The 26,705-nt window shown below is 36.8% G+C and overlaps 1 protein-coding gene across 1 annotated transcript in view; it reads right to left on the bottom strand.

Moving 5' to 3' along the window:
- Positions 1 to 25,427, bottom strand: part of LOC6052050 (poly [ADP-ribose] polymerase tankyrase) — a 32,907-nt gene extending 7,480 nt beyond the window's left edge. The window contains exons 1-3 of the mRNA XM_038260101.1: positions 24,264 to 25,427; positions 1,086 to 1,868; positions 155 to 1,014 (exon numbers count right to left, since the gene is read on the bottom strand). Coding sequence (XP_038116029.1) covers positions 155 to 1,014; positions 1,086 to 1,868; positions 24,264 to 24,543 — 1,923 coding nt within the window. The 5' untranslated portion in view covers positions 24,544 to 25,427. The remainder of the gene's footprint in view (positions 1 to 154; positions 1,015 to 1,085; positions 1,869 to 24,263) is intronic.
- Between the last annotated feature and the right edge of the window lie 1,278 nt (positions 25,428 to 26,705).

Here is a 26,705-nt window from a genome sequence, read left to right as displayed (position 1 = left end):
GTCCTTTGCGATAATGAATAAATATATTTTGGATCAAGAATAAAACTTCACACATAAAGTGTTCAATTTTCCAGTGAGATTTTTTTTTTGTTTGGAGTTTCAAAAAAACTCTTGCTTACTCCACACCATGTAACAGCTACGAGAAGAAACTCACCTTGATCAGCAGCTTTACGATTTCGGTTTTGCCCTTGGCGGCCGCCTCGTGCAGCGGCGTAAACTTCCACAAATCGGCCACGTTCACGTTGGCACCGTGCTTCACCAGCAGCTCCGTAACCTCGTAGTGACCATAGGAACAGGCATTGTGCAGCGGCACCAGACCGCCCTTGTCCGAGGCGTGCACCTCGGCTCCGTGCTCCAGCAGAAATTCGACCACCGGAACGCGGTTGTACCCGGCGGCAAAATGCAACGGAGTGGAATGTCGTCCGTCCAGATCGCGGCAGTTGACCGTTATCGGGTTGGAGATTATTATCCGCCTGACGGTGTCCAAATCGCCGGCCTTGGCCGCCTCCAGCAGTTGGCACTCGAGATCGACCGTGTCCGAGGGTGGATCCTGCAGGATCTTCAGTACGTTCTCCGTGGCCAGCTGGGCCGCGGTGTAACCCTGGAGGGACACTATGCTGGTGTCAATGTTGTACGAGAGCAACAGTCGACAGGCCTGGATGTTGTCCTCGCGTGCGCACCGATGCAGTGCCGTTTGACCGAGCCCGTCCAACGAGTCCACCTTGGCACCGTGACGCAACAGCACGTCCATAATCTCGTAGTGCGAGTTGTCCGCCGAGATGTGCAGCGGCGTCAGAAAGTCTTTATTCTTCTCGTTCAGCAGGGCACCCTTGCGAATGAGCACCTCGAGCACCTGCTTGCGCTTCGGATAGACGGACTGGGCCACGGCATGCAGCGCCGTGTCCGCACTGTACGGATGCACAAAGTTGACCGTTTCTGCCGTGAGGTGCTTTTTCAGCCGCTGGATGTCCGCCTGACGGCACGCGTCCAGCACGCAGTGGCCCTTGTATTCATCTGGAAGAGATAAGAGAAGGAATCCGTGTTAGAACATCGTGACAATGCACCCCTCAAAGTGCTCAACTTACAAGTGATCTTCTCCTGCAGCTCCCGCGTCGGCGCCGAGTCGATGGCCGACTTGTTATGGCAGTTGAGTAGCGTGGGGTCGGCGCCCTCGGCCAGCAGCAGACTGCACACTTCGACCCGTGACTTGGACGCGGCCTCGTGCAGCGGCGTAAACGCCCACAGGTCGTTGGCGTTGACGTTGCCACCGTGCTTGATGAGCAGTTCGGTCACCTCAAAGTGACCGTAGGAACAGGCATTGTGCAGCGGCACCAGGCCACCCTTGTCCTTGGCGTGCACGTCCGCTCCGTGCTGGAGCAAGATCTGCACCACCCGGATCCGGTTATATCCGGCCGCCAGGTGCAACGGAGTAGACTTCCGTCCATCACTCGCGTGGCAGTTCACGTTCAACGGAGTCAACAGCTCCAACAGCCGCTCCTCCGACCCCGATCGCGCTGCCTCCAGCAGTTCGTCCTTCCTGTACTCCCCCGTCAGCACCGGTCTCGTGCACGTGTCCGCCAAATCCAGCGGAATCTTGTTCTCCGAGTTGCGTATGTTGGGATCCGCTCCGTGCTGCAACAGTGCAATACAAACGTCCACCTTGCCCTTGCTGGCGGCCTCGTGCAACGGCGTATAGTTCCAGTTGTCGCGCGTGTTCGGATTGGCCCCGGCCTCCAGCAGCAAACGCACGACGTCCGCGTGGCCAAACGAGCACGCATTGTGCAACGGATGCAGACCGCCGTCGTCGCGGGCCTGAATTGAGGCACCGTTCGCCAGCAGGAACTCGACCACATCGCGCCGGCCGTAACCTATAAACGAAGAAAATGGTTTTTAAAAGAGTGATAAGTTAATTGCTGCAATTTCCAACGTGATATAATCGCACCATCAACAACGAGTTTGAGTCGAAGAGTGCAAAGTTTTAGACAATTTCAAAACCCAATTGTGGTGGCCAAGTCAGCACTTTACCACACCCGTTCCAATCAGGGTGCCGTATATAAATAATTCAATAAAGTTCGATTCCTTCTAAACCGCCGTCGTGAACAGCAGCAGAAATCCAATTTGCGATGCAAAACAATCCGTTGTTGTTTGATAATCCCTGCTGCGGTATCGCAAACCACTGCGCCCAGCTGATACATGGTGTTCAATATTAGCAAAAAAATATTTGATTATTTTCTTGAAACGGTTTTAGGTTGATAATTGGCGAAACTATAGACAGACAACTTCTATTATTTGACTCACGGAAATATTAAGGTGGTAAGGAGAACATTGTAGTTAGCGTTGCCGACCTACGATAATGTCATCGCCAAGAACGATATGGCAATTAATTACGATACTTCATTAATATCAATTGTATGAGCGTATCTAATTCAAAAAATATCCCTAAGTAATTAGTAAGGTAATATTTATTTAATATTTATTGGATGCTGACATAGATAGTAGAAAACCCCCTTAATTTTCAATTTTGTATTGACGATTTCTTGAAAGCAGTCAATTGAGTCTATATCCCATAATTAATCTTAAAAAATGAATATCATGCGAAATTTTATCGACAATTTTCAGAATTTTCAGATACGGTACAATTTATTAAAATTTCACAACAGTACTTTTCGGGTGCAAAGCTTTTTCTTACAACTGAGTAGTTCTCTGGATTTTCGCAAATTATTTTCCGGTTTTTAAATTACTCAAAACCAATACGTAAATATATGAAAATCTAAAGATTGGATATTTAGAACACGTATTTTTTATTTTCTTTTTTTATTTACCGATTTTTGATAAAGTCAAACGTATTGGAGTTATAGTCACCTTGAGGTTAAGAAATTTTATATTTTTTAGATTTTTGAAATACTATATGAAGAAGCCACCCTTTAAAAAATAATTTGGGAAAACTGAAAATGCCATACAATTTTCTCTCTAAGACTTTGAAATTCGAACAATTAGTTTCTATGATACAGCCTCACAACGAATCGATGAAGTAGAGTTTTTCCAAATGTCACCTAATTACCCTGTAATTATTAACTGACGATATCTCGAAAACTATTGGTTCGATTATCATTATTATCACAAAAACAATTGTGATTTTTTCAGGTTTTATCAATAAAATATTTTTTTGGAGGTGGTTTTCTTTCAAGAATTGTTTAACCCTCTGCTGCCCAATTTTGTTTTCATTTTTTTTATTTTTCCCGTGTTCAGGAGGTCATTTTGAGCAACTGTTGTTCTACGAAAAACATGACTTCTCTTGTTTTATGTTTTTCTTGTTTTATTTTTAGTATTTTAATTTGCATTTATCTTGTTTAGTTTATATTTCATTTTCGTAGTATTTGGCCTATTCTACCACCTCCCATCATTACATTTTGCCTATCTAATGTTTTATGTTTTTACAGTCACTTTTTCAATGTTTTGGTTGTTTTTTCACACTTTCTGTTATAGAAAGGCACCATTATCATTTAAATTGTAAAACAATGCATAGAGGCTTAGGCTTAGTTCTTTTACAAAACACTGTCAAAGTTGTAAAAAAAAAAATGGTTTTTAAAACATTGGCAAAGTCACATAAAACAAGTAAATCTTCCAACTTTAAAACTTTCTAAAATTATAGTTCTTCTTTCCACTGCTTTTTAAAGATAAAAATTTGGTTGATAATGGACTTTGTAGAGGGTTAAAGTGCAAAAAAACCGTTAACCCTCTATTCCCGTGTTTAGGAGGCCATTTTGAGCAACCTTTGTTCTACGAAAAACTTTACTTCTCTTGTTTTATGTTTTTCATGTTTTATTTTTAGTATTTTAATTCGCATTTATCTTGTTTAGTTAATGTTTGTTTTTCGTTTTCGTTTTCGTTTTACGGAGCAAGGTGGGGGACGCGGCCTCAAGTCAGTCCAAGTCCGGTTTCTTGTGGAAAAAAGGGTAGTGGCCGAACTAGTATTGCATACCAAATGAACACCACCGGAAGATATAGGGGATCGGGAGGGGGGAGGTGGAAGAAAATTAGTGTAGGTGTGAGTAGTAAGAACTTGGATGATTTGAGCAGTTACGGTAATCTAAGTTTAACACTGAATAAAGAAAATCTGAAATTGTGATTCAAAGTAAGAAGGCCCGGAATAAATTAAATTATTAGTTAATTAAATAAGAAAATGTAACTAATCGGAGATCTATACAAAAGAAACCTATGATGTATTCCAAATTTAAAGGAAATAAAAATACTAGAGAAAAAAGATGAAAACTAACTGCCGACCTGTCACGTCCGTCAATAGTCTTGTCGTACATTACAACTAGAAACAGATCTGCCAATGAAATGTTACACTTCGTTCAAATCAACTAATCATTTAAGTCCAATTATTCATCTACGGAAAACTATCTAACTTTAATCAACAACCTAAACTAAACTGTCTGAAAGTAAATTTAATCTCAAATCCCCGAATGTTTTATTATAACGCCAAATAAGGTAAAGGATCTTGTTTTTAAACCAGTTTTGCCGCTTCCAAAAACCAATAAACATAAATGAACAGTTCATAAGTTGAACACTAGTAATTAAGACGACTATTTCATGCCATTCATTTCATTAGGGCCTAGAGTTTTGCAAACAAGAGTGCATCTCTATTATACCTTATGTAAACTGTCATTTGAGTGAAGGAGACACACTCCTGTTCACAAAACCCATGCGCCCTTTTGAAATGTTAGGCATTTGATCGTCAAGGCTCCAGTAGACCCTCGATTCGCAACAATGGTCGATACAACCATAATCCGAAAACCGTTAGTTCAACAGATTAACGAATTTTGTCCGATATCATCGCACTATTGATTGACCGAGACTCTATGGAAATTTTGACATATCAAAATGCTACGTAATAATATTTTTTTTAAAATAAATTTCAAAATCTATTCTATCCTACAATGCCTAGAAGAGGCCTCTGTTTCTGTTGTGAGTAAGCGCTGGTTTCAGAGTTCATTTTTCAATTTAAAAGGGTTGGGAGACGACTAATTTGCTTCATGAACTCCTACTCGGCCTTGGGACCACCTCTTAAGACACTGATGGCTCCTAGCTAGGAATTAAACCTAGACACAGCGTCGAGGCCCGCTTCGCATGGCAAAAATGTTGGCTGGGGGGAAGTGATATTATCACGAAATTTTATTTTAAAGCCAACATTGCTAACGGCGTCGAGGTCCTTACTCATGCCCAAGGTTTAGTTAATGTTTGTTTTTGGTAGTATTTTGCCTTTTCTTCCACCTCCTATCATTACAATTTGCCTATCTTATTTTTTCATGTTTTTACAGTCACTTTTCCAATTTTTTGCTTGTTTTTCACATTTCTGCTACAGAATGGCACCATTATCATTTAAATTGTAAAAAAATGCGTAGAAGTATAGCCTAGGACACTAGAAAAATTACTGCATACTTCTTTTTACTTAAAACATAGGGCATGTTAGTAAAAAACACAGCCAAAGTTGACCACTAAAAAATTACAAAATCACATAAAACAAGTAAAACTTCCAACCCATAAATTTTATGAAATTTTAAGAGTTCTTCTTTACAGTGCATTTTAAAGATCAAAAATTGGTTGAAAAATGGATTTTTGATATCTTAGACTTAGAAAACATCAATTTTCCTGTTTTTAAACCTTTGCATTGCAATATCTCAGCAACTAAAGGTCGTATCAACTAAGTCCGAATAAGCAAAAAATAGAGAATTTTCTCAGCTTTTAATTTTTTTTTAAAGTGGGCAAAATGTGCATTAAAAAAATTAAAAACTTCGACTATTTTCAAAAAAGTCACCTAAATATGGATTTAACTTGAAAACGGTGCACTTTATCAAAATTTCACTAAAGTACTTTTGGATTGCAAATTTGATTTTACATCGAAAAATGAAGTTGAAAAATTTGTGCGACCAAAATATCGATTTTTTTTTTTAAACAGTATTGATCAAAAAATTCATAACTCGGTCAATGATTTTTTGCACAACCTGGAAATTTCTGAAACGTTGGCAATTCATGTCTTCTAAAACATAAAAAGTTAAATAAAAAAATCACCAAATTTTTTTACCGTGTATTATTTATTTTCCAGTGTAGTCCGTATCCATACCTACAACTTTGCCGAAGAAACCAAATCGATCAAAAGATTCCTTCAAAAGATACAGATTTTTGAATTTTCACATATCAATATGGCTTCTTTGGGCATATCGAAGGCACCAAAAAAGTTTCAGTCGGATTAAAAAATACAAAAAAAACGAATGACCGAAATCCTAGAGAACTGCTCACTTGTAATATTACCATGATTTTTTTTCTGTGCATACTTTGTTGCAATTCCGAAAAACACAATTTGAACAGAATTATAGGATAAATGTCCATGCATTGAGTCAATGGATAGTTCAAATAAAAAAAATGTTGAAAAGTACAATTTTTCCTAACAAGTGCTGAAAAGTAGAACTTTCCAGCATTTATTTCGAAAAGGGTCTATGTTATCTTTTCAAATAGTGCCATGTAGATAGGCTTTGCGAGAGACTAATAATAATTTGAAGTTTCAAGAATCGCATGCATATTAGCGTGGCTCACGGATATATGAAAAAGACAAAAGTGTTCAATTTCGAACGCCTCGACCGAAATTTTGTAGCATTATAACCGCAGAAGCTAGCCTGAAATTTTGAGCGCATTTTGTTAATGTTTAGTTGTTCCACTCTTAATCTGAAGTTATAAAGAAATTTCAATAAATTTAATTTATTTATTTTCAACTTTTTAACTCTTCTTCGAGAAAGTTTTCCTATGCTGTATGATTTTTTTCAGAATAGAGGTCTCTCATAGGTTTTGATCCGGGGAACAACTTTGTAGAACATCGCAAAGCGCTAGGAATTAATCCCGGAAAGATACAGACAATTTTTTATAGAACGTTGAATTTTGTTTACGTACTCCAAAAAATATCCTGTATCTTTTCGGGATCAATTACTAGCGCTTTGCGATGTTCTACAAAGTTGTTCCCCGGATCAAAAACTATAAGAAACCTGAGAATAGGAAATTTTGATTGGGTTTTGGGAAACTTTCTCTATGAAGAGGTTAAAAGTGAAAATTTGCCATAGTAAATTTTTAGAAGTTCCATACTAACTTCAGGTCAATGGTGGAAGTACTAAACCTAAACCAAATACGCTCAAAATTTCAGGTTATGTTCTGGGGCCATATTGCTACAAAATTCCGGTCGAGGCGTTCGAAATTGAACACTTTTGTCTTTTTCATATATCCGTGAGCCACGCTAATGCATATGCCTCGGGATTCCAAGAATCCGTTGGGTTGAACGGTCGAGTTGGTTTTGTTAATCATCAGATTGCGTCATTGATCGAAACAAAACGTCAATAAGCCGCCACCATGAAGTTGGGTGGCCCCGAGAACAACCTTTTACTATCACGAACAGCTGGCTGAAGATTGTTGGCTTCAGAAGCAACGAGATCGATAACGCCCTACTGTTGGCCCAGCTGTGTGATATCCAAACAACTCCAACCAGCAAATCTTTCATATAACACCCCGTAACATTGTGCCTGATGCTTAATGATATTGCTGGCGAGGTCTCACCGCGTGGAGTTGAGTCGGCTGGTTATGATGATGGTCGGCCGCGGTTCGGTTAAGCCATGGGCCTCTTGCACTCTATACCGTGAACTACCCTGCTCGTTGTAATAAAAGTAGGTACCAGCCCAGTGCAGTGAGTTGGGCTGTCTTAGTCGTGTGGAACGTGACCTGCTTTTGCTTCTTTTTCTCCAAACAACAAGGCGCTGTGATGTGCGGTTTGTTTTGGTGCACTCGATACAGAAACAACCTCGGCCAGCTTAGTTCCACGTGGTGGATAGGTGATGGGGGTGTGTGATTACATTAAAACCAAAACCATGCACTAAAATTTAAGCAATAAGTGTCTACCACAAGCAGTCGCAGACATTTGGAGCATTATAGTTATTTTGCCGAGTTGTGGAGTTGATGGCATCAAAATGGAAAACTCTAACATTATTACAAAATGCAATAGCTGCTGATTGAATCACTGTTTTGTTTGAATTCAGTTTTATTTCATATTATAATTTCAGATCAGAACTTTTAGTTGAGACTAGCTGTTTTGCTTTCCCTGTGTAAAAAACTTTGAAATCTACCCTAATTAGACTTCCTAGACCAACCTTCACGTAAATATATCGACAAAAAAAAACAAAAACTGAACAAAATTTGACGAACAAACATCCAGATCTTTTTTTCAGACAAGAACAATATATTATTGAGTGTCCAATAGGGTGACAATAAAAAAACAACATCAGAGATACCTTTAGACTCAATTCCGTAGGCAAAAATAAGTAACTATGCCTATTTTGAGCAAAATCGGTTAAGGTGGCATGGTGGCGGCTTATTGATCGATGAAGTTGTTGAAAAAGAATAATTTCATGCAAAAACGTCTTCTTTAAATCGCTAATAACTCGTCAGGGTTAACTCGGATTGATTTGTGGTCTTTGACAAAGATGTTTATTGGCCACCCTGTAAACATCTTTATCAAAGACCAAGTCAGAAAAGTTTGGGAAAAGTCGGGAATTCGCCAAAATCCGCCGAAAATCGGGAAAAGTCGGAAATTTATGTTTTTTTATCAAAGAATCGGGAAAAGTTGGGAATTCCAAGCATTCTTATTTAAAATTATTTTTTAACTCTTGAATAAATTTGTAATATTTTGTACCATTTTCAAATGAAATTCATCCAATTCTACTTTAGTAACATACTTTAAATTTAAGGTTTTCACCATTTCAATATATTTGAGTTTGGAAAAAGCTGTTTTAGTCATTCAAAATCTTAATAAATATCGGATGCCTTTTACACAGAATTTCACAATATTTATTATGAATCAAATGATCGCTATTAATTTTTGTTTATCAAACAAGACGCAAGGTAATGAAAAACTTATATAAAAATAGAGCCTAATGGCCAGCTTAGAGTTATAATTCTATTTCATTTTGTCACAAAGATTGAATAGGGTAATTCTCTACCAACTCACACGAAATCGGGAAAAGTTGCCCCGACCCCTCTTCGATTTGCGTGAAACTTTGTCTTAAGGGGTAACTTTTGTCCCTGATCACGAATCCGAGGTCCGTTTTTTGATATCTCGTGACGGAGGGGCGGTACGACCCTTCCATTTTTGAACATGCGAAAAAGAGGTGTTTTTCAACAATTTGCAGCCTGAAACGGTGATGAGATAGAAATTTGGTGTCAAAGGGACTTTTATGTAAAATTAGACGCCCGATTTGATGGCGTACTCAGAATTCCGAATAAACGTATTTTCATCGAAAAACACTAAAAAGTTTTAAAATTCTCCCATTTTCCGTTACTCGACTGTAAAATTTTTGGAACATGTCATTTTATGGGAAATTTAATGTACTTTTCGAATCTACATTGTCCCAGAAGGGTCATTTTTCATTTAGAACAAAATTTTTCATTTTAAAATTTCGTGTTTTTCTAACTTTGCAGGGTTATTTTTTAGAGTGTAACAATGTTCTACAAAGTTGTAGAGCAGACAATTACAAAAATTTTGATATATAGACATAAGGGGTTTGCTTATAAACATCACGAGTTATCGCGATTTTACGAAAAAAGTTTTGAAAAAGTTACTTTTTGCGTTTCTCTTTGTTTCGTCGTCCGTGTCTGTCGCGGGTGACCATGAATGGCCATGATCGATGACGACCAACTTTTTCAAAACTTTTTTTCGTAAAATCGCGATAACTCGTGATGTTTATAAGCAAACCCCTTATGTCTATATATCAAAATTTTTGTAATTGTCTGCTCTACAACTTTGTAGAACATTGTTACACTCTAAAAATAACCCTGCAAAGTTAGAAAAACACGAAATTTTAAAATGAAAAATTTTGTTCTAAATGAAAAATGACCCTTCTGGGACAATGTAGATTCGAAAAGTACATTAAATTTCCCATAAAATGACATGTTCCAAAAATTTTTACAGTCGAGTAACGGAAAATGGGAGAATTTTTAAAACTTTTTTAGTGTTTTTTTCGATGAAAAATACGTTTATTTGGAATTCTGAGTACGCCATCAAATCGGGCGTCTAATTTTACACAAAAGTCCCTTTGACACCAAATTTCTATCTCATCACCGTTTCAGGCTGCAAATTATTGAAAATCACCTCTTTTTTCACATGTTCAAAAATGGAAGGGGTCGTACCGCCCCTCCGTCACGAGATATCAAAAAACGGACCTCGGATTCGTGATCAGGGACAAAAGTTACCCCTTAGGACAAAGTTTCACGCAAATCGAAGAGGGGTCGGGGCAACTGCTGTGTGAGTTGGTAGAGAATTACCCAATATTTGAAAACAGATTCCAACTTTAGTTTGGCAATGGTTTTTTTGAAATATTTCTAATTGATTGACTAAGTTCACTAACTAATTTCAAATTATTTTTTTCCAAATGTTACCCTTGAACTTTTTTGTGAGTATTTGTAAATAACCTACTATTGACATTGCAAAAAACATTATCCAACAATTTTTTACGTAATTGCAAAATTGTATGAAAAAAATGTATCTTCAAACATTTTGCTTAAGGTGAAACCGTTCATCATTTTGGGAGTTAATTGATCATCACTTTAAAATATTCTGTACAAAATTCAATTTAACGAATTTCTCCACCAAAATGAATCAGCATGTGCCGGTTGTTGCCTTCTTGAAGCCACTCAAGGAATTTTTGATCTAAATCTAATGTGTCTCAAAATTTATATAGTTTTGAGGAACAATCATTGACGTCCTAGTTGGCAATCATTGATTAATGACGATTTCCATAACTTCGCAAGGAATGGGATAATCATTTCCAAAAGGAATCAGCATGTGGTAGGGCAGTATTCTAAACAACTTGTAGAAAGAATTTTGTCAAAATATTGAAAGCGACTCAAAATTTATATCATTGAACGAAAAATCATGGCAATGATGGAAGTCTTCACATTAAAATAAGTGTGAAAACATAAAATCGTATCAAAATAAAGTTTGATTGAAAAAATAATTGAATACTGACCATTAAATTAATCAACATTGATTAAAAAAATCAATATCAATAATTATAAAATTAAAAACGGAACTTGGAAAAACATTAAATGTGAAAATTTTTCTTTATGAATTCCTTGATATTTTTCTAATTTTTTTTGAAAGAATATTAACAGCAATTATGTTTTAATCGTTCTTTGCAAAAAAAAAATAGGATTTAAATTTTTAATTCAGTTATCTTAAACTTTTCATTTCCAGCTGAACCAAGTATCAAAAACTATACATTAGCGAATTTAAAAAATAACATGGAGGTTTAAGTATTGTTGAACTTACGATTATTTTTCAGAGACTTATTGTTTGTCTGAATCATAATAATGGGTTTCAATTTTTTGAAGTACATTTTAATTTGTTGTTCAGTATCTGTATTTGCAAAAAATGCCAAATTGTTTGATTTTTTTAAATTCATTAAGATTTTTTTCAATGGCTGACATTGACTTTTCTTTTAGAAAGTTTTTTGTTTGAAATCATTCTTTAGATAAGAAATGCCTATTATTTGAGCTTTCTGGAAAAGTCTGGAAAAAGTCGGGAATTTGAAAATGGGACTTGAGTGGTCACAAATTTTGATCACAGGAGGCGGAATAAGCAAATAAGCGTAAAACGTCAACAAACGAAAAAAAGGCAGAACGAAGTTTGTCGGGTTAAGCTTGTTTTATGTAAGAATCTCACACTTGACACATTTAATGCCACGTTTTGGTGGATTTTTTTTCTTTTTCCCATACATTTTTCAAAAAAAATATTTTTTTGTCACCCTAGCGTCCAATCACAATCCGTGATTTCTCTTAGGTCAAATATTTTTTTTTTACCGCAAAAGTCATTCTCAATTTTTACTCCACTTCCCTTTGTCGTTGAGGGCTCATATTTAGCATGATTTCATCTGATGTATAGGGGAGCTGGAGGTAAGACGGCCACCCCACTGTTTTACTAAGTATACTAATGAATATTACTAAAATGTTTAGCAATACTGTTCCTCATGCTAAATAATGCATATCTCGGGTGAGTCTTCAAAAAGCCGTAAGAGCCATCGTGACCTCTGACACTATTTTTCGTTTTTCTCGAAAATGAAACAAAATTTCATTTATTTTAAGTTTGGGGCACTTGAAGGACGTGTAGATGAACAATCTCGAGCATTTTTGATATTAGTTTTTCGTAAGTAGGTCGAATACCGATGCAAAAAGGACTTTGTTTACCAATGGCTCTTACGGCTTTTTGAAAACTAATCCGAGATATGGAGTCACCTTTGCCAAACATATTGTTTGAAATAGTATAAAAATAGCTCGAAAAAAAAAGGTTTGGAACTTGAAACTGGATGTAATTTTCATGAATTACAGCTTAGGCATTTTTGTTAGACAAAAATATGTATTCCTGTCTTCAAATATTTTTTCATGTTAAATTGAAGTTTTCCCTAAATTATGTCCCACGGAAAAGTGTAAAAATGATTTAACCAATAAGTTATTTGGGGACAAGACGGCCACCCGTAATTTGTAAATTATATTTGATATAGGTTATATTTTGGAAGGTTTTTTTTTACTATTAAAACATATTTGTAGATAAGGAAAAGCATTTTCAATAAAACTCAATTTTTAATCAAAATACTGTAAACTACCGTTTCAACAACAATCCTTACTGTGATATAGCAAAACTCATTGAATAGTATGAAATCCTATCAAACTTTTCATCAAAATCGCTAATTTAATATTGTATGTATGTATGTATGATCCCCATACCCGCAGGCAACTTGGCCCCGAAACACATGTGAGCTCTAGGTGAACAATTCGATCAAAATTGCTAATTTAATATTGTTTACATAATGTTACTTATTGTGTTTGTTTTGTAGTAACAATTCACAATGTTTCATAAAATGTGGTCGCAATAATATGGAATTCACTGACCCAAATTTTGAATTTTTTAAAATGCATTTTTCTTTACATTTGAAACTTGATTTTTCAACCAAAATAGTTATGATGTTCAGAGAAGTCTGTTCCACCAACCATGTATTTGTGTGAATTTAGCAAATTTATTGAGTTAATTTATAGCACAGTCTTACTCCACACGGGGGGCCGTCTTACTCCGATTATTTTCTATATACACGACTTCAATTTTTTTTAAATTGCTGAAAAGTATTGAAAATTGTTTGTACGACCGACCAACTAATTTAAGTCATTTCTATAATGGACTACTAGTAGAACAATATGTACGTAATTTTAGATCAAAATAATCTGTTGTGTAAATTTTATTTTATCCCTTAGGGTGACCGTCTTACCCCCATCTCCGCTAGACAAACAAATGCTGTAGATTTCATCCAAATCGGAGCACCTCAGTACGACCTCTAGAACAAACCGAGAAAAATCTAGGAAAACTGCCTAGGCACTTTCTCGTAAATATTGATTTACTGGCCAGTCCAACTGCATTTTATTCATCGCAGAAACGAATCTGAGAATGGATTACACTTCACACAATCTAAAGGGGAGGAAGGATGCGTGGACATGCCGTACCAAAAGGTCGATTTATGAATCATTTTGTGTAATTGATCATTTCAAATGAAATTTTTTGTGACAACTTCGTATAAGGGTCATTCCACCTGAAGCGGAACAGCATTTGAAAATTACCATCTCCGATTCTGCTCAAATTTGGCAGAGCTGTTCAGACTATCAAAACATGCAAAAATCCCGAATTTCATCCAAATCGGACCACCCCCTCCATTTTTGTACCCTCCCAAAAAATCGACTTTTTGGCGATTTTTGAGCGAAACCCCTATCTTCAAACGACGATAACTCAGGAACCACAAATCTTAGAGGTTCGGTCTTAGACTCAATTTTGAAGGAAATTGGATGTAGAATCCATTTCCGTGATCAAAATTTAGATTAAAATATTTTTTCTACCTGTATTGCGCAATTGAAAACTTTAAATGGCCGTATCTCAAAACAGCCCCATTTATTTTTTAAATCTGACTTCACCATCGTATTCCCCGTCCGATTTTACATAAGAATCACTTATCGACAGAAAGGAATATGTTTCGTTCCAGCGATATCGAATTTTAAAGTTTTGAGTATTTGAGATTACCTAAATTAGCTAAACTCGCCGCATATGCTAGAAACAGGTTTGCTCAAAAATCAGGTTTGCTCAAAAATCGCCAAAAGTCGATTTTTTGGGAGGGTACAAAAATGGAGGGGGTGGTCCGATTTGGATGAAATTCGGGATTTTTGCATGTTTTGATAGTATCAACAACTCTGCCAAATTTGAGCAGAATCGGAGATGGTAATTTTCAAATTTGCATTTTTTCTTGCACACTTCAGGTGGAATGACCCCGAGTGAAAAATCAAAATTTAGGACCTGTAATGACTGCTGAAACGCCAAACACGAAACTTTTCATTTAAAAGAAGAATAAAAAATGTTTCAAGTTGATTTGTTTATGATACGACTATTACATACGATTGTTCATACCATCATTACCAATCCCAATTATAAACCTTAAACTGCACAGTTTTCAAACCCAAAAAAGCTCACCGTTTGCCGTGGAACCTTGAACTTTTCATGCAATCCTCCCCTGGCTCAGAGCCGTGTTTCATTATGCTCTCTGCGCTATGATTTTGACCGTATTATGCACACAACGCCACCAACCTCAAACCGCCCGCGTTGTACATTCCCAAGCTGAGTTGTGCTGTTGGCCTGGCTGACACACTTCTCTTCTCTATTCCAGTTGGTGGTCGACCTACGGACCCCCCCGTTTTTCTTGGGGCGTTTGACGGAGCGATGCTTTTGCTGTCGCTGTGGAGGAGGTTTCACTTTTTCTCAAACTTTACAAAGTTGTTTATTGAGTAGAAATTATTTGCTAATATATTTTTATTTTTTACTTTTGTATAGAACCAACGTTCTAGGAGTATGTCTTGAATCGGACTACGTCCGAGCATCATCATTTTGAGGTTCCATTTTTTACGAGCTCCATGGCTTTTGCCAGCAAACTTCACATTGCACCTTGAGGTGCCTTGACTGAACAGCACACTCAAAGCTCTGTGACTTGGAGCTGTGCGGCCCGACGACGATTTGCGCGGGTAATTGATATTCTTTGTTTCAACTTACCGCAGCAATTCGCGCGGACCCCATCAGAGAGCAGATTCAATGCTTTCACTTTTTTGCTGGCCAAACTCCTCCAGCAAGTAAAGGATCCATCAATGGACGCTGCTTCGATTTATTCCTATTGTCTCACCTATTTGCTGCGGTTCGTCCGCGGAGGCTTCAAAACGACCGCCATTAGAGTGCACGAGGTCGAGAATGAGTCAGCTGGTTTCGTAATTATCTTGTGGTGTATAGCTAAACAATTTTATTTGAAAATAATAAATCAAGTTTAGTAGAACGTATTGAAATCCCAAAGTATTCCCAGTTAGACCACAAAGCCACACTTCAAGGCATTGCTTCCAATCTTAAAAAAAAACGTGATTGAAATTACACTCACACCCCCTTTCCCACGACAGACCGCGCAATCATCTAATCCCAAGTCTGTAGCAACGCTTTCGCTATCGATTTGCCAGTCACGATCCGGACTTTTAACGTTGATTAAATTGATAAATTAGCGAACAATCGACGAGAGCACCGCGAAAGCATGATGATTGAAGAAAAATTTCGCACCAAACGTGAGCTCTCCTCTCCCAGGAAGCGCAAACACCAAATCAGAGTGATATATACAACAGAGAGATTTCACCTTGGTCCCAAAGAAGTCGAAGAAGCTGTTCATGCACATTTTTTAATTCAAATTCGGACCACACAACGCACGAACGCGGGCCACACTTTGTTGCGGTTCCGGGCAGAAATTGAAATTGGCCAAACGCAACAAACCACACAATCGCAGCGTTTTTTGGCGGTTTCAGGCTGTATGGATGGAAAATTTCTCCTCACCAGAGTGGTGTTTACATTTTGGATAAATTTGCTTGAAATAGTTAAATTTGAGAGGAATTGATATAGATTAGCTTGAGTGAGGATTTTCCCTATTTTGAATCTTTTTGGATTTTTTTAAATATTTTATTGCATTATTGTAAAGAGGTTTGTACATCATTAAAGTTGCCTTGCAAACATTAGTTTCCAACAATAAAAGTTTTTTTTTCAACGATAAGTTTTCTTTTGCCTTCCTCACTGAGGTAAAGGCTATAATCCTGCTCTGAAAATGAACTTTTTATTAAAAGCTCCTAGACCCACCTTCATGTGTACATATCGACTCAGAATCGAAAACTGAACAAATGTCTGTGTGTGTGTATGTATGTATGTGACCAAAATTCTCACTGAGTTTTCTCAGCACTGGCTGAACCGATTTTGATCGAACCAGTTGCATTCGACTTGGTTAAAGGTCCCATACATCGCTATTGAATTGTTTGAAGTTTCGATAAGTAGTTCAAAAGTTATGTATAAAAACGTGTTTTCGCAAATATCCGGATCTCAATTATATGCACGTAAACGATGCCCGGATCCATCATCCGACCCATCGTTGGTTAGGCAATTGAGAGGCCTTTCCAATAAGTCCAAAACATTGAAGATCTGGCAACCCTGTCTCGAGTTATGACCACTTATGTGATATTTATGTACTTTTTTGAAGCCGGATCTCACCTAAATGTATGTAAACTATGTCCGGAACCATCATCTGACCCATCGTTAGTTAGGTAATTGAAAGAACTTTCCAAAGAGTCCAAAACATTGAAGATCTGGCAACCCTGTCTCGAGTTATGACCACTTAAGTGATATTGATGTACTTTTTTGAAGCCGGATCTTTCGTAAATGTATGTAAACTGTGTCCGGATCCATCATCCGACCCATCGTTGGTTAGGTAATTGAAAGGCCTTTCCAATGAGTCCAAAACATTGAAGATCTGGCAACCCTCTCGAGTTATTACCACATAAGTTATGTCTGTGTTTTTTTCTGGAACTAAAAAAAAGCTGAAATGTGTGTCCAAACCACTCATATTACCCATTTTTGGTAAAAAGTGAGGAAGGCATCAACCACATAGGTGGATTAGGTTAGTTTTTGTTATTCATGTTATCAGAAATTCTAAACAAAACTCAAAACTTATCATAGAACACCCTCCAACATCTCAAAAATCCGGAACTACGTAGTTTTACTAGCAAAAACAAAAGGGCCAAACAAATATAAATATTAGCCCTTTTGTTTTCTCCCAACAAGGAGGGGCGAATACTTTGTTTACTGCAACTGCCGGAGTAAACTTTCTTCATAAATAAGAATTTTCTTCATGAATAAGTGAATTTTAACCTGCAAATTCACATAATCAATCTAAATTTATGTAACTAACCACAACTCTACAACAAAAACCAATCTGTATGATACTCAATCTAGACGCTCTTTTTTAGAAGCCGCTCATTAAAAAGAGCGGCTCTTTTGCTCTTTTTAAAAATTTTGATAAAAATGCTATTTTCAAAAATTGTGCACCCAACTGGCAGTCGCATGATTTTGATGCATGGCGGCATGAAAGTATATCAGAATCTGCATGAAATCTGTCCTCATGCATTTTTTGCGATATAGGAGTATGACATTTTTGCCCGTTACCGACAATTATCGACACGACGGCTTTTTGGTTGTATTTCACAAAAAAACACTTAGCAGAACGAGGATTGATCCACCAACTTCTTGGTTATTGATCCGACACGCTACCACCGCGCCATGGACGCTTGATGAAAAGTGAGTGAAAGAGCACCAACATATGCTTCTCTTTGGAGTGTTGCTCGGGGACGGGCCAGCATTATATGTGTTGGTGAGAACTGCAGATCGCTGAAATTTTTACATGCGGGCAAAAATGATCTACGGACTTGCTGCAAAAAATGTTATAAAATATGACATTTTCTGCAGCAAATCCAATGTTGCAGATTTTGAGATATATTTTTCCTTTGGGTGTGTGATATTTTTTGCCTTTCTTACTAGAAAGGTATAAGTTTTACTTTATGGCTGGACATCATTTTCATCTTCGTAAATATGACGATTCAGCATGCATTTAAATCGGAAAAATCGCCAAAAAGAATCACACTGCATCGATTTTCGACGCTCTATCAATTCACTTTGACAGAACTCGTCTATCTCCAATTTCGTGGAGTTCGAGTGATGTCCGTGTGTGGTAAAATTTCGCAAAATGTTGTGTCGCGAAGTCCTCGGCTCCCCTATTTTCGATTTTAATTGTTCCAAGTGCATCTGAAAGCTGGTGTGCTGAATCCGGATCATTTTGAGGTCAAATTTAGAAATATCCATCTGTTTTCAACTTTTCAACGAATAACACAGTTTTCAAATGAAAATATGGTAAAAAAATCGTTTTCATATCTTTTATTTATTTCAAAAATTGCATTTTTCGAGCTCTACAACCTCTCAAATTATCATCCAGATTCATAATTTGGTTCTGGAGTTAGAGCCGTGTGATTAACCTACCATAAGAAAAAAACCCGATTTAATATCACCAGAGGTGAAATAAGGCCTTTCTTACAAAATGATGAACTCCGAGAAATATATTGGTGCAATTAATTTTTCAAAAACATAATGATACCATCCAGTGAGAATTTTACCTAAAGCTTCGAATGTTTTTAGGCTAAACCTCAAATGCCACTTTTTTTAATTTCAGAAGAACATTATTTGTCGCAAGACATTTAAATTTAATTAAGAAAAACATATTGGATTGACATTATTAGAAAAAAGGGGTACTCAGTCTATAATGTTAGTCTACGATTAACTTAAAAAAATATGTATCGCTATTGCACTTTGTCGATCAATTATGAGAAGCCAGAAAGAACACTTTCACGCGCAGCGTAAAACGCGCAAGCGTAAAAGCGCTGGCGTTCAAGCTTCGACTTAGCTCTGGAAATACATTTTGGAAAAGCTTAAAATTTTGGGCCCAAACAGTTTATGGCGCATGTTTTCGAATGGCTTTTTGTTTGAAACTGAATTCTTTAAATTTGATAGTGTTATCTGTGAAATAGTCCAAAAAATACCTCTAAAAATGGCTTTGACCACATTTACTGGTCGAAAATTGTGAATCGAAAAATAAAATGTTCGTCTCCGACCCCACGGCTACAGATCTGACTTTTAAAAATTTAAAAATTTAAAAATTCAGAAAAAGAGCTCTCAAAAATCAGACTTTGAATTCCGGGTTAGGGGCCAAAATTTAATCGAAAGAGCGCATCTAAACCTTCAATTTAGTAATAGATTATTTTCCTGGGACGAATCCTCGCCGTGCACGATTTTTTTTAGATTTCTGAAAAAAGCGTTTTTCCAAAAGCAAACCTTAAAATTTTCTTTTGTAAGAAAGGCAAAAAATCCCTAAAAAAAAGGTAAAAGCCACCTGGTGACCTTCGCCAACATTTTTCGATTCGAATTTTATCCGAAATTTCTCGCTCACTCTCTCGAAGAGTTTTTTTGTTTCGTGTCTGGCACTTTTTCGTGGCATGAACCTTGGCTGGGTTCGTGTCACGGGTGAGTTCCAGGCTTGGTGTGCTGGTACGACAGGGTGGCCACCAGATTTCGATTTTCAATTTCCCGGTTTTTTCCCGGTTTTCTCCCGGGACCAGAAGGAATTTTCCGGAATGTTTTTAAACCAAATTACAATGTTTTTTAGGCTAACGTTAATATCATCATACTTTTTGAACGCATACATTTGGTTCAAAGTTTGAATTCCTCAAGAAAGCTTTCAAATCTTGAGTAAAAAGTAAGTAAGTTGTAAACGAAGCCGTTTTTATCTGTTATCAATCAAACCTCTAATTTTCAAATTATTGGGTTTTTTCATCAAAAGTCGTTTTTATTTTTTTAAATAAGATTAATTATAAAAAGAATTTATGAATTTTGTAAAATAGATTTACAAAAATACGTTGCTATCAACATTGATGTAAATGCTCGTTAATTTTCTTTGAAAAAAGGTTTTGTGAATTCAAAAAGAACAATTCTCCCAAGAATTATCAATTTCTGTGATTTTTTTGCTAAAATTATGTGAGTACTTTCTTTTAACCAAAAAGTCTTTTGCATCATTAGTCTAAACAAAAATGTATACACTTTGGCAGCAGCGCAGGAAAAGTGCCATACAAATGTAAAAATCGATACTATGAAACTTTCTTTTAGAATAATTTTAATAAAAATACTTTCTAAAAACCCAAAACACATAATGGTAAAAACAATTAAAAAATTATCGTGCTGTGAGTTTTTCAACAACACATAAGGCGGGTACACATTTTATTTAAAGTTTTTGTTGCCCCGAAAAATCAGGGGACAAAAAAAATATTTTTTTTTTTATAAAGCATCAAAATTTTAATGGAAATTTAAGTGCAATCAGCTGAAATCAATTTAAAATGCATTCCCTTGCGTCTAGAATAATTTTTATGCATGTTTGGGTTGATTTAATAATCTTTTGAATTTTTGAAAATTTTCGATCTTTATTTTTTATTCGTTCTTTTTTTTGGTTTCGTCAAATCTTGCATTTTTTGAAGACTTATGATTGCAAAACAACTGAACTAGCGTAAAATGCATTTTTAACACTTTTTGCATTCAAATGGTGTGACTATGGCTTGTTTTTTGAATTTTTATATTTTTTCAGATTTAAACAAACTACACATACTTTTTGAAGTTGTAGCTATTTTCAATTAAAAATAATTCTATTTTATCTCTAAAAATCAAATGGTTGAGAAAATTCTTTACAGCATTCTTTTTGAACATTTTGATCCATTCTTTTGTTGCTGAGATACAGGCCAAGAAAAATATTTTAAAAGAGTGTATTTTGTGTGACAATTTGAAGGAAAAGTCTTGATCTTTAAATTTAGAGAGATATTTACTGTAATGTTGTTTTCGTACCATGATATCCATATTTTCCACTTACAAAAAAATCATAATTTTAATTTTATGCAAAACTAATTTTTTAGCAAAGATGGGGTAAATGTCCGCCATTACGGGGTTTGTCTTCCGGACCCCCTGAGATCGCTCGTGTTACCCCCAGGGGTACATGTACCCCAGGTTGAGAACCGCTGGTAGAGCAAACATTTTGCTTTATTAAAAAAAAAAACAAATTCGTCTGGTAAAAGTATCATAGGATACAAGAAAAAAAATCCATAGCCAAGAAGCATGAGTCTATCACATAAATTCAAACATAGATTTCGCGAATTCTTCATTTAGAATAACAGGAATAATATTCTTATTGAGAAAAGAACATATTGAATATATTAAAGAGTCTTTTGTCAAATTTTAATGAAACTTAAAATATTTTCCCGGTTTGTCGGTCGAATTCCCGAGTTTTTCCCGGTTTTCTCCCGGTGGATAAAAATCCCGGTTTTTTCCCGAGGTGGCCACCCTGTGGTACGATGAACCAAAATACCAACACACAAATGGGCTCGTACCGAAGCTAGAAAACCAAAACCGCGGTGTGCGTTGTCACTGGCGCATGGGAAGCTTGCTATGCTCGCGTTTGTCATAAACGCTTGTTTGATTAAGAATATGTACGATTAAAAATATTCGTTTCGAATTGCGTTTTTAATTTCTTTTGGAAAACATATCATTTATATGAATACAAAGAGAGGAGTTGTTCCATTTAATTCCGCTATATATTTTTAATATCTTGAAAGATATGTATTTCGTCCACTACTTGCAGACTTCATCAGTGTTCTAGTCGAGAACAGAACACTGATGAAGTCTGCAAGTAGTAGACGAAATACGTATCTGTCAAGACATTTAAAATATATAGCGAAATTAAAAGGAACAACTCGTTTCTTTGTATTCATAGTAATGCATTCTGCTAAAACGCTCAACCAAACCACAAAAATATCATTTATAATACTTTGCTTTCATCATAAGTTTTTTTGTAACATTTCACTTTCTTTTGTGCTAACGTTATAAATAAACAAAGTCAATGTTATGAATTGAAAAAAGTTCTACCGTTGTTATATTCTTAAGTAAGAAAGGCTCTATCTCACCCCAGGTGGGATTAAAATGGGGTTTTTTTTATTGGACTTGTATAAATTATTTGAAAAAAACTAAAAACGAGAAAATGCATTTGAAACCCATAAGTCTTGGCGGTCTAAATGTCTATATTTCAACTCAAACCTAAACGTTCGTAAAATTGAATGGCACCCAAACCTCCAAATCTAGAATTTTTGAGAAAATTGCTCTTAGTTTAAGAAATTACTTTTATTTCTACCAACATTTAAAAAAATACTAAAGTTTAATCGGTATGAGGATTTGTTTTTTTTTTTTTCAAAATCTCAATGATTATTTTATAGGACTAGTAATTTTTCACGGCAAAAATTGAAATTACACAGCAAAAAAATTATGGTAATATTACATCTGGGAAGAGGTACATCTTTTATGTCAGAAAAAAAGTGTAATTTTACCACTTTTCTGGTGTAATGTCGCTTTTTCAGTCTAAATTGAGGTAAAATTACATCATAAAAGAGGTATTCAACCTCCTAAAATTACACCTTCTAAATGTACACAAGTTTTTGCTGTGTACGCGGTATGTTAGTTTTTGTAACCATGAATTACACGGCAATTTCACGGCACTCTAAAATCTGCTCAAAATAAACATAAAAATGTTCTGTTTAAGCATAATTATGTACAGAAAAGTATCTGAAAAAGTAAGCAGCAGTTCAAGATAGAAATAAAAATATATTTATCTAATCTTACAAAATTAAGCAATGGATAAACAAGACTAGGACCAAATTTGGGTTTGAAAGGGATCATGACAAGTAAGTGTCGGAACATCAAATCAAATTGAGCCAAACATTTCATTAGGTCACAAAACCAAAAAAAAAACACGTTAACCCTCTAACGCCCAGAGCTGTTTGCTTATCGTAAAAATAGTAAATGGCTTAATTTTGGTACAATAATGCAGGAAATACTTTACTTTGACCCACAAACATCGAATTGAGGCAAAAAAGTAGAATTTGAAGTGGTGCACCAGAGCACCATCAGGAAGATGAGCAACTTTTTTTTTACCACAAAATCTCGTTTTCTTCAAATCTATTGGTTCATTTGTTTGAAAACGCTTCGAAATGTGTTAAAAACTACTTATTCTTTGCTGTAAGACCATATTTCTGAAGTATTAACTACAAATTCTAAAATCTCTGCATTTTCAGGTTTCTTTGATTGGCTCATTCAAAACCCACAAACCACCATTTTCATGAAAAATGAGGAAAATAATAAAATTATCGGTCTAATAACAATGTTTTGTCTTGTTTATGAATAGTCAAAACGTTTATAAACTTTTGTTTTGATAAAAATAAGCTATTTCTGTAATTTAGAAAAAAGTGCTCCTGAATATTTAGTTGCTCATATGCCTAGGTGGTGCTCTGGTGCACCAAATGAAAAAGGTTGAAAAACACTTAAAACCGGTCCAAACTCACAATGTTTTTCACAGGGGTTCTTGTCCAAGGTTCAAATGATAGCAAAACATTTTTTTGTTTCATAAAATTTTGTGTTTGGTAAATTTTTACGGGCTTTCGAAAACAGGTCTTATTTATTTCCCTAAAATTGGCCCATTTTTGTTTACATTTCACACTGTAACTTTGCTTGTGCTTAACCAAATTTGATGAAATTTGGGGAGATGTTAGTATACATTCTACATGAACACCTGCAACTTAAAGCATCATGAAAAGTTGTGTCAGTTCCGAGATATTTGAGTTCAAAGTTTTGGTGCTCTGGAGTAACCATGGGCGTGAGAGGGTTAAAGGAATCGCTGGCGGAAAGTGGCCAACTATTTTCAATGCGTATTTGAAAAAGAAGCTTTCGTGATTTTTTATTACTGATCATACGATAAAATACATCCTTTGCATCAACCCTGCTTTAATTTGGGAAACCGCATTTGATTCCATCGCGCACCTGATGTTGGCATATCAGCACTTTGGCGTTCGAATACAGCTTCTAAAAAGCATTTTCAACCCATATCAAGCAAACAAAATAGCTAAAAGGGAAGTGAGCAAGCAAGTTTCTATTCAAAGATTGGCAAAACTATTTGTTTTAATAGTAAGAATTTGCAAATTGATCCGAATGAGAACCGAATCCTGAGCCTGCCAAATAAACCAGATTTTTCCCTATTTCCTTTATAATATAACTTTAAATGGAGCAAAGATTTAATTTCCGTCAGCGTAACACCAGCCCCTCCTCTCGTGTTGATTGTGCACAAATCGATAAAGAACCAACAACAGCGTATCGTTCAACTTACCAGCTGCAAAGTGCAACGGGGTGGACTTCCGGCCGGCCGTGTCCCGTGCGTTCACGGTTTGCGACGTGATCAACTTTTTCACCTTGACCAGGTCGCCGGTTTTGCACGCCTCGAACAGATCCCGCAGCGGATCGTTGGCCATCGCGGCCGCCTCCAGATTGACGGACAGCATCGAACGGGTGCTAGCGCTGTTGTTGCTGCTATTGTTGGGACCTGCGTTGGCCGTCGTCGTCGTCGCGTTCGACTGGAGCGCGTGATGGCCAGTCGAGCTGGAGGACATTTCCCACAGGCCAATATCAGACGGTTCCAGCTTTGCTGTTCCTGCTCCGGAATCCGGACCACTGACACATCGGAACAATTCTAGAGTGTGTGTGTGTGTGTTAGCGAACAACCGGGCAGGTCAAACGAGGAGTGGTTGCGTTTGTGTGGCTTCCGCTCCCCGACAGACACTGATTTTTCCTGACCCTTTCGAGGGAAACGGGGTGAACTTGGAATTAATAAAGGCGATTTCCCACTTTTAATTGCGTAAATTTATGAACAATTTACGGCACTGCTTCGTTCCGTTAGGTGTGCACAAAATTGTTTTCCTCTCCTTTTGGCCTCTCTAAAACGCCATTATGATGCACTAAACTCCCCCACCGCAATTTGGGGAGTGCTCCACTTTTCGTGAGGAGCGGGAGCTATGCCCTTCCGGATGAAAACCAGCTTCAACACTGGCCACTGCACACAACCATCAACCACTTGCACAAGCAATCATCGAAGATTTTTCCAGCTTCTGAACGGTAATGGCCCCAAAATCAACACACAACAGACGAACACTCTTCGGAGGTTTTGTGGCCAAAAAGAGGGTCAACCAACAACAACAACGAACAGACGTCGACACCTTCTTTTTCTTCGCCAGAAAGGTGGCCACTTTTTCGCGTAATCCCGTTGTCGCGAACCGATCCGGAAGTCGCGCGTTCTCACCAACCCCAGACGAAGAACCAGCCAGCGCACTTTAACGTCCAAGAATCGCCCGAAGAACTGCGAAAAATTCTCCAACAATAAGGCAACTCGCTCGCTGCCACACTCGAAAATAATGGCCTCCCCTGTCGCTGTCTGTCTGTCTGATTTTCAGCACACAGCACTGCACGAACATTACACAAACACTGGCGGAGGCGTTTTGCCTGTTTGTTTTCAAAAACGCAGTCGAAGAAGGGGAGGCCGCACGCACACACTGACGCCGCGGCTGGTGGTGTGATGACAGCGCAAACTGTCAAAACGGGCAAGTGTTGCCGAGTTCGCTGGTTTGCGGATCGATGAAACTGTTGAAAGTGGGTGAAAATGTAACCACTCAAGAAATTTCTTTTAAGCGTGTAAGTCAAGTCATGAACGAAACAGAAGCTTCAGTATTTTTTTCATGATTAATTTACATTCTATTCTAAAATTATTGACAAATAGTTGTAAACTGACAGGCTCTCGTCACAAATGAACAATCAAATCGAGTCAAATTCAAGTTCTGCGATCCCATTTCAGGGAAATTTGAATGGTTGATTGCATTAAATGCATGAAATTTTGAAATTTTCAGAATTACAAATTCATTTTTCACTTCTAAAATTTTATTAAATAAAAAATAATCAAAATTTTAGATCACTTTAGAGTATTTTTGCGTTTTTTTATGTATGAATGATGTATGAAAAAAATACCCTTTAAACGATTTTTTTGCGTTGTTTAACTTTTTAGTTTACTTGATCAATTTATGAGTTGAGCTCATTTAAAATATTTGCAATATAACAATAATATAGCATTACCGGTTTTCTTACAAAATTCACCTTTTTTACAATCTTCCGGACTTTTGTTAAAATCGTTTTTTTAGCATAACTTTTGAAGTACTTAGCTTAACTGCATAATTTTTAATAGCGACTTATGGGACCCCAAGACGGATCGAATGACGCCAAAACGGACAACATCGGTTCCGCCAATGTCGAGATAATCGAGTGACAATTTTTTGATCAACATCCCACCACACACACAGACATTTGCTCAGAATTTGATTCTGAGTCGATAAGTATACATGAAGGTGGGTCTAGGAGGTCTAATTGAGAAGTTCATTTTTCGAGTGAGTAGGCAACGTGAGGAAGGCAAAAACTGTTTCTAGCACAATACTATTGTATAAGACATTACATACAATAATTATTGCATAAGACATTTTGAGAAATCACGCATAATCGCGCGATGCTACTTCGACAACTTGATCTACATCCAAGTGGCGCAAGTGATAGTTTGCTTCAGACATTTGAAGAAATTTGTTCCAGGTGTCATGTCCGTTCGTCCGTGATTAAAGGTTATTTTTCAAGTTTAAAAAAAAATAATATTTAATAAACAGGCCAGAAGGTTGTCAATGAAAATGGAAACTAACAAAACCTTCGAAAATTTTACCAAATGAGTAAACTTATACGAATG

The sequence above is a fragment of the Culex quinquefasciatus genome, chromosome 3 (assembly GCF_015732765.1).
Source record: "Culex quinquefasciatus strain JHB chromosome 3, VPISU_Cqui_1.0_pri_paternal, whole genome shotgun sequence".
Taxonomy (NCBI): domain Eukaryota; kingdom Metazoa; phylum Arthropoda; class Insecta; order Diptera; family Culicidae; genus Culex; species Culex quinquefasciatus.
Note: the sequence above shows the minus strand (reverse complement) of the source record. Positions and strands in the feature narration are given on the sequence as shown.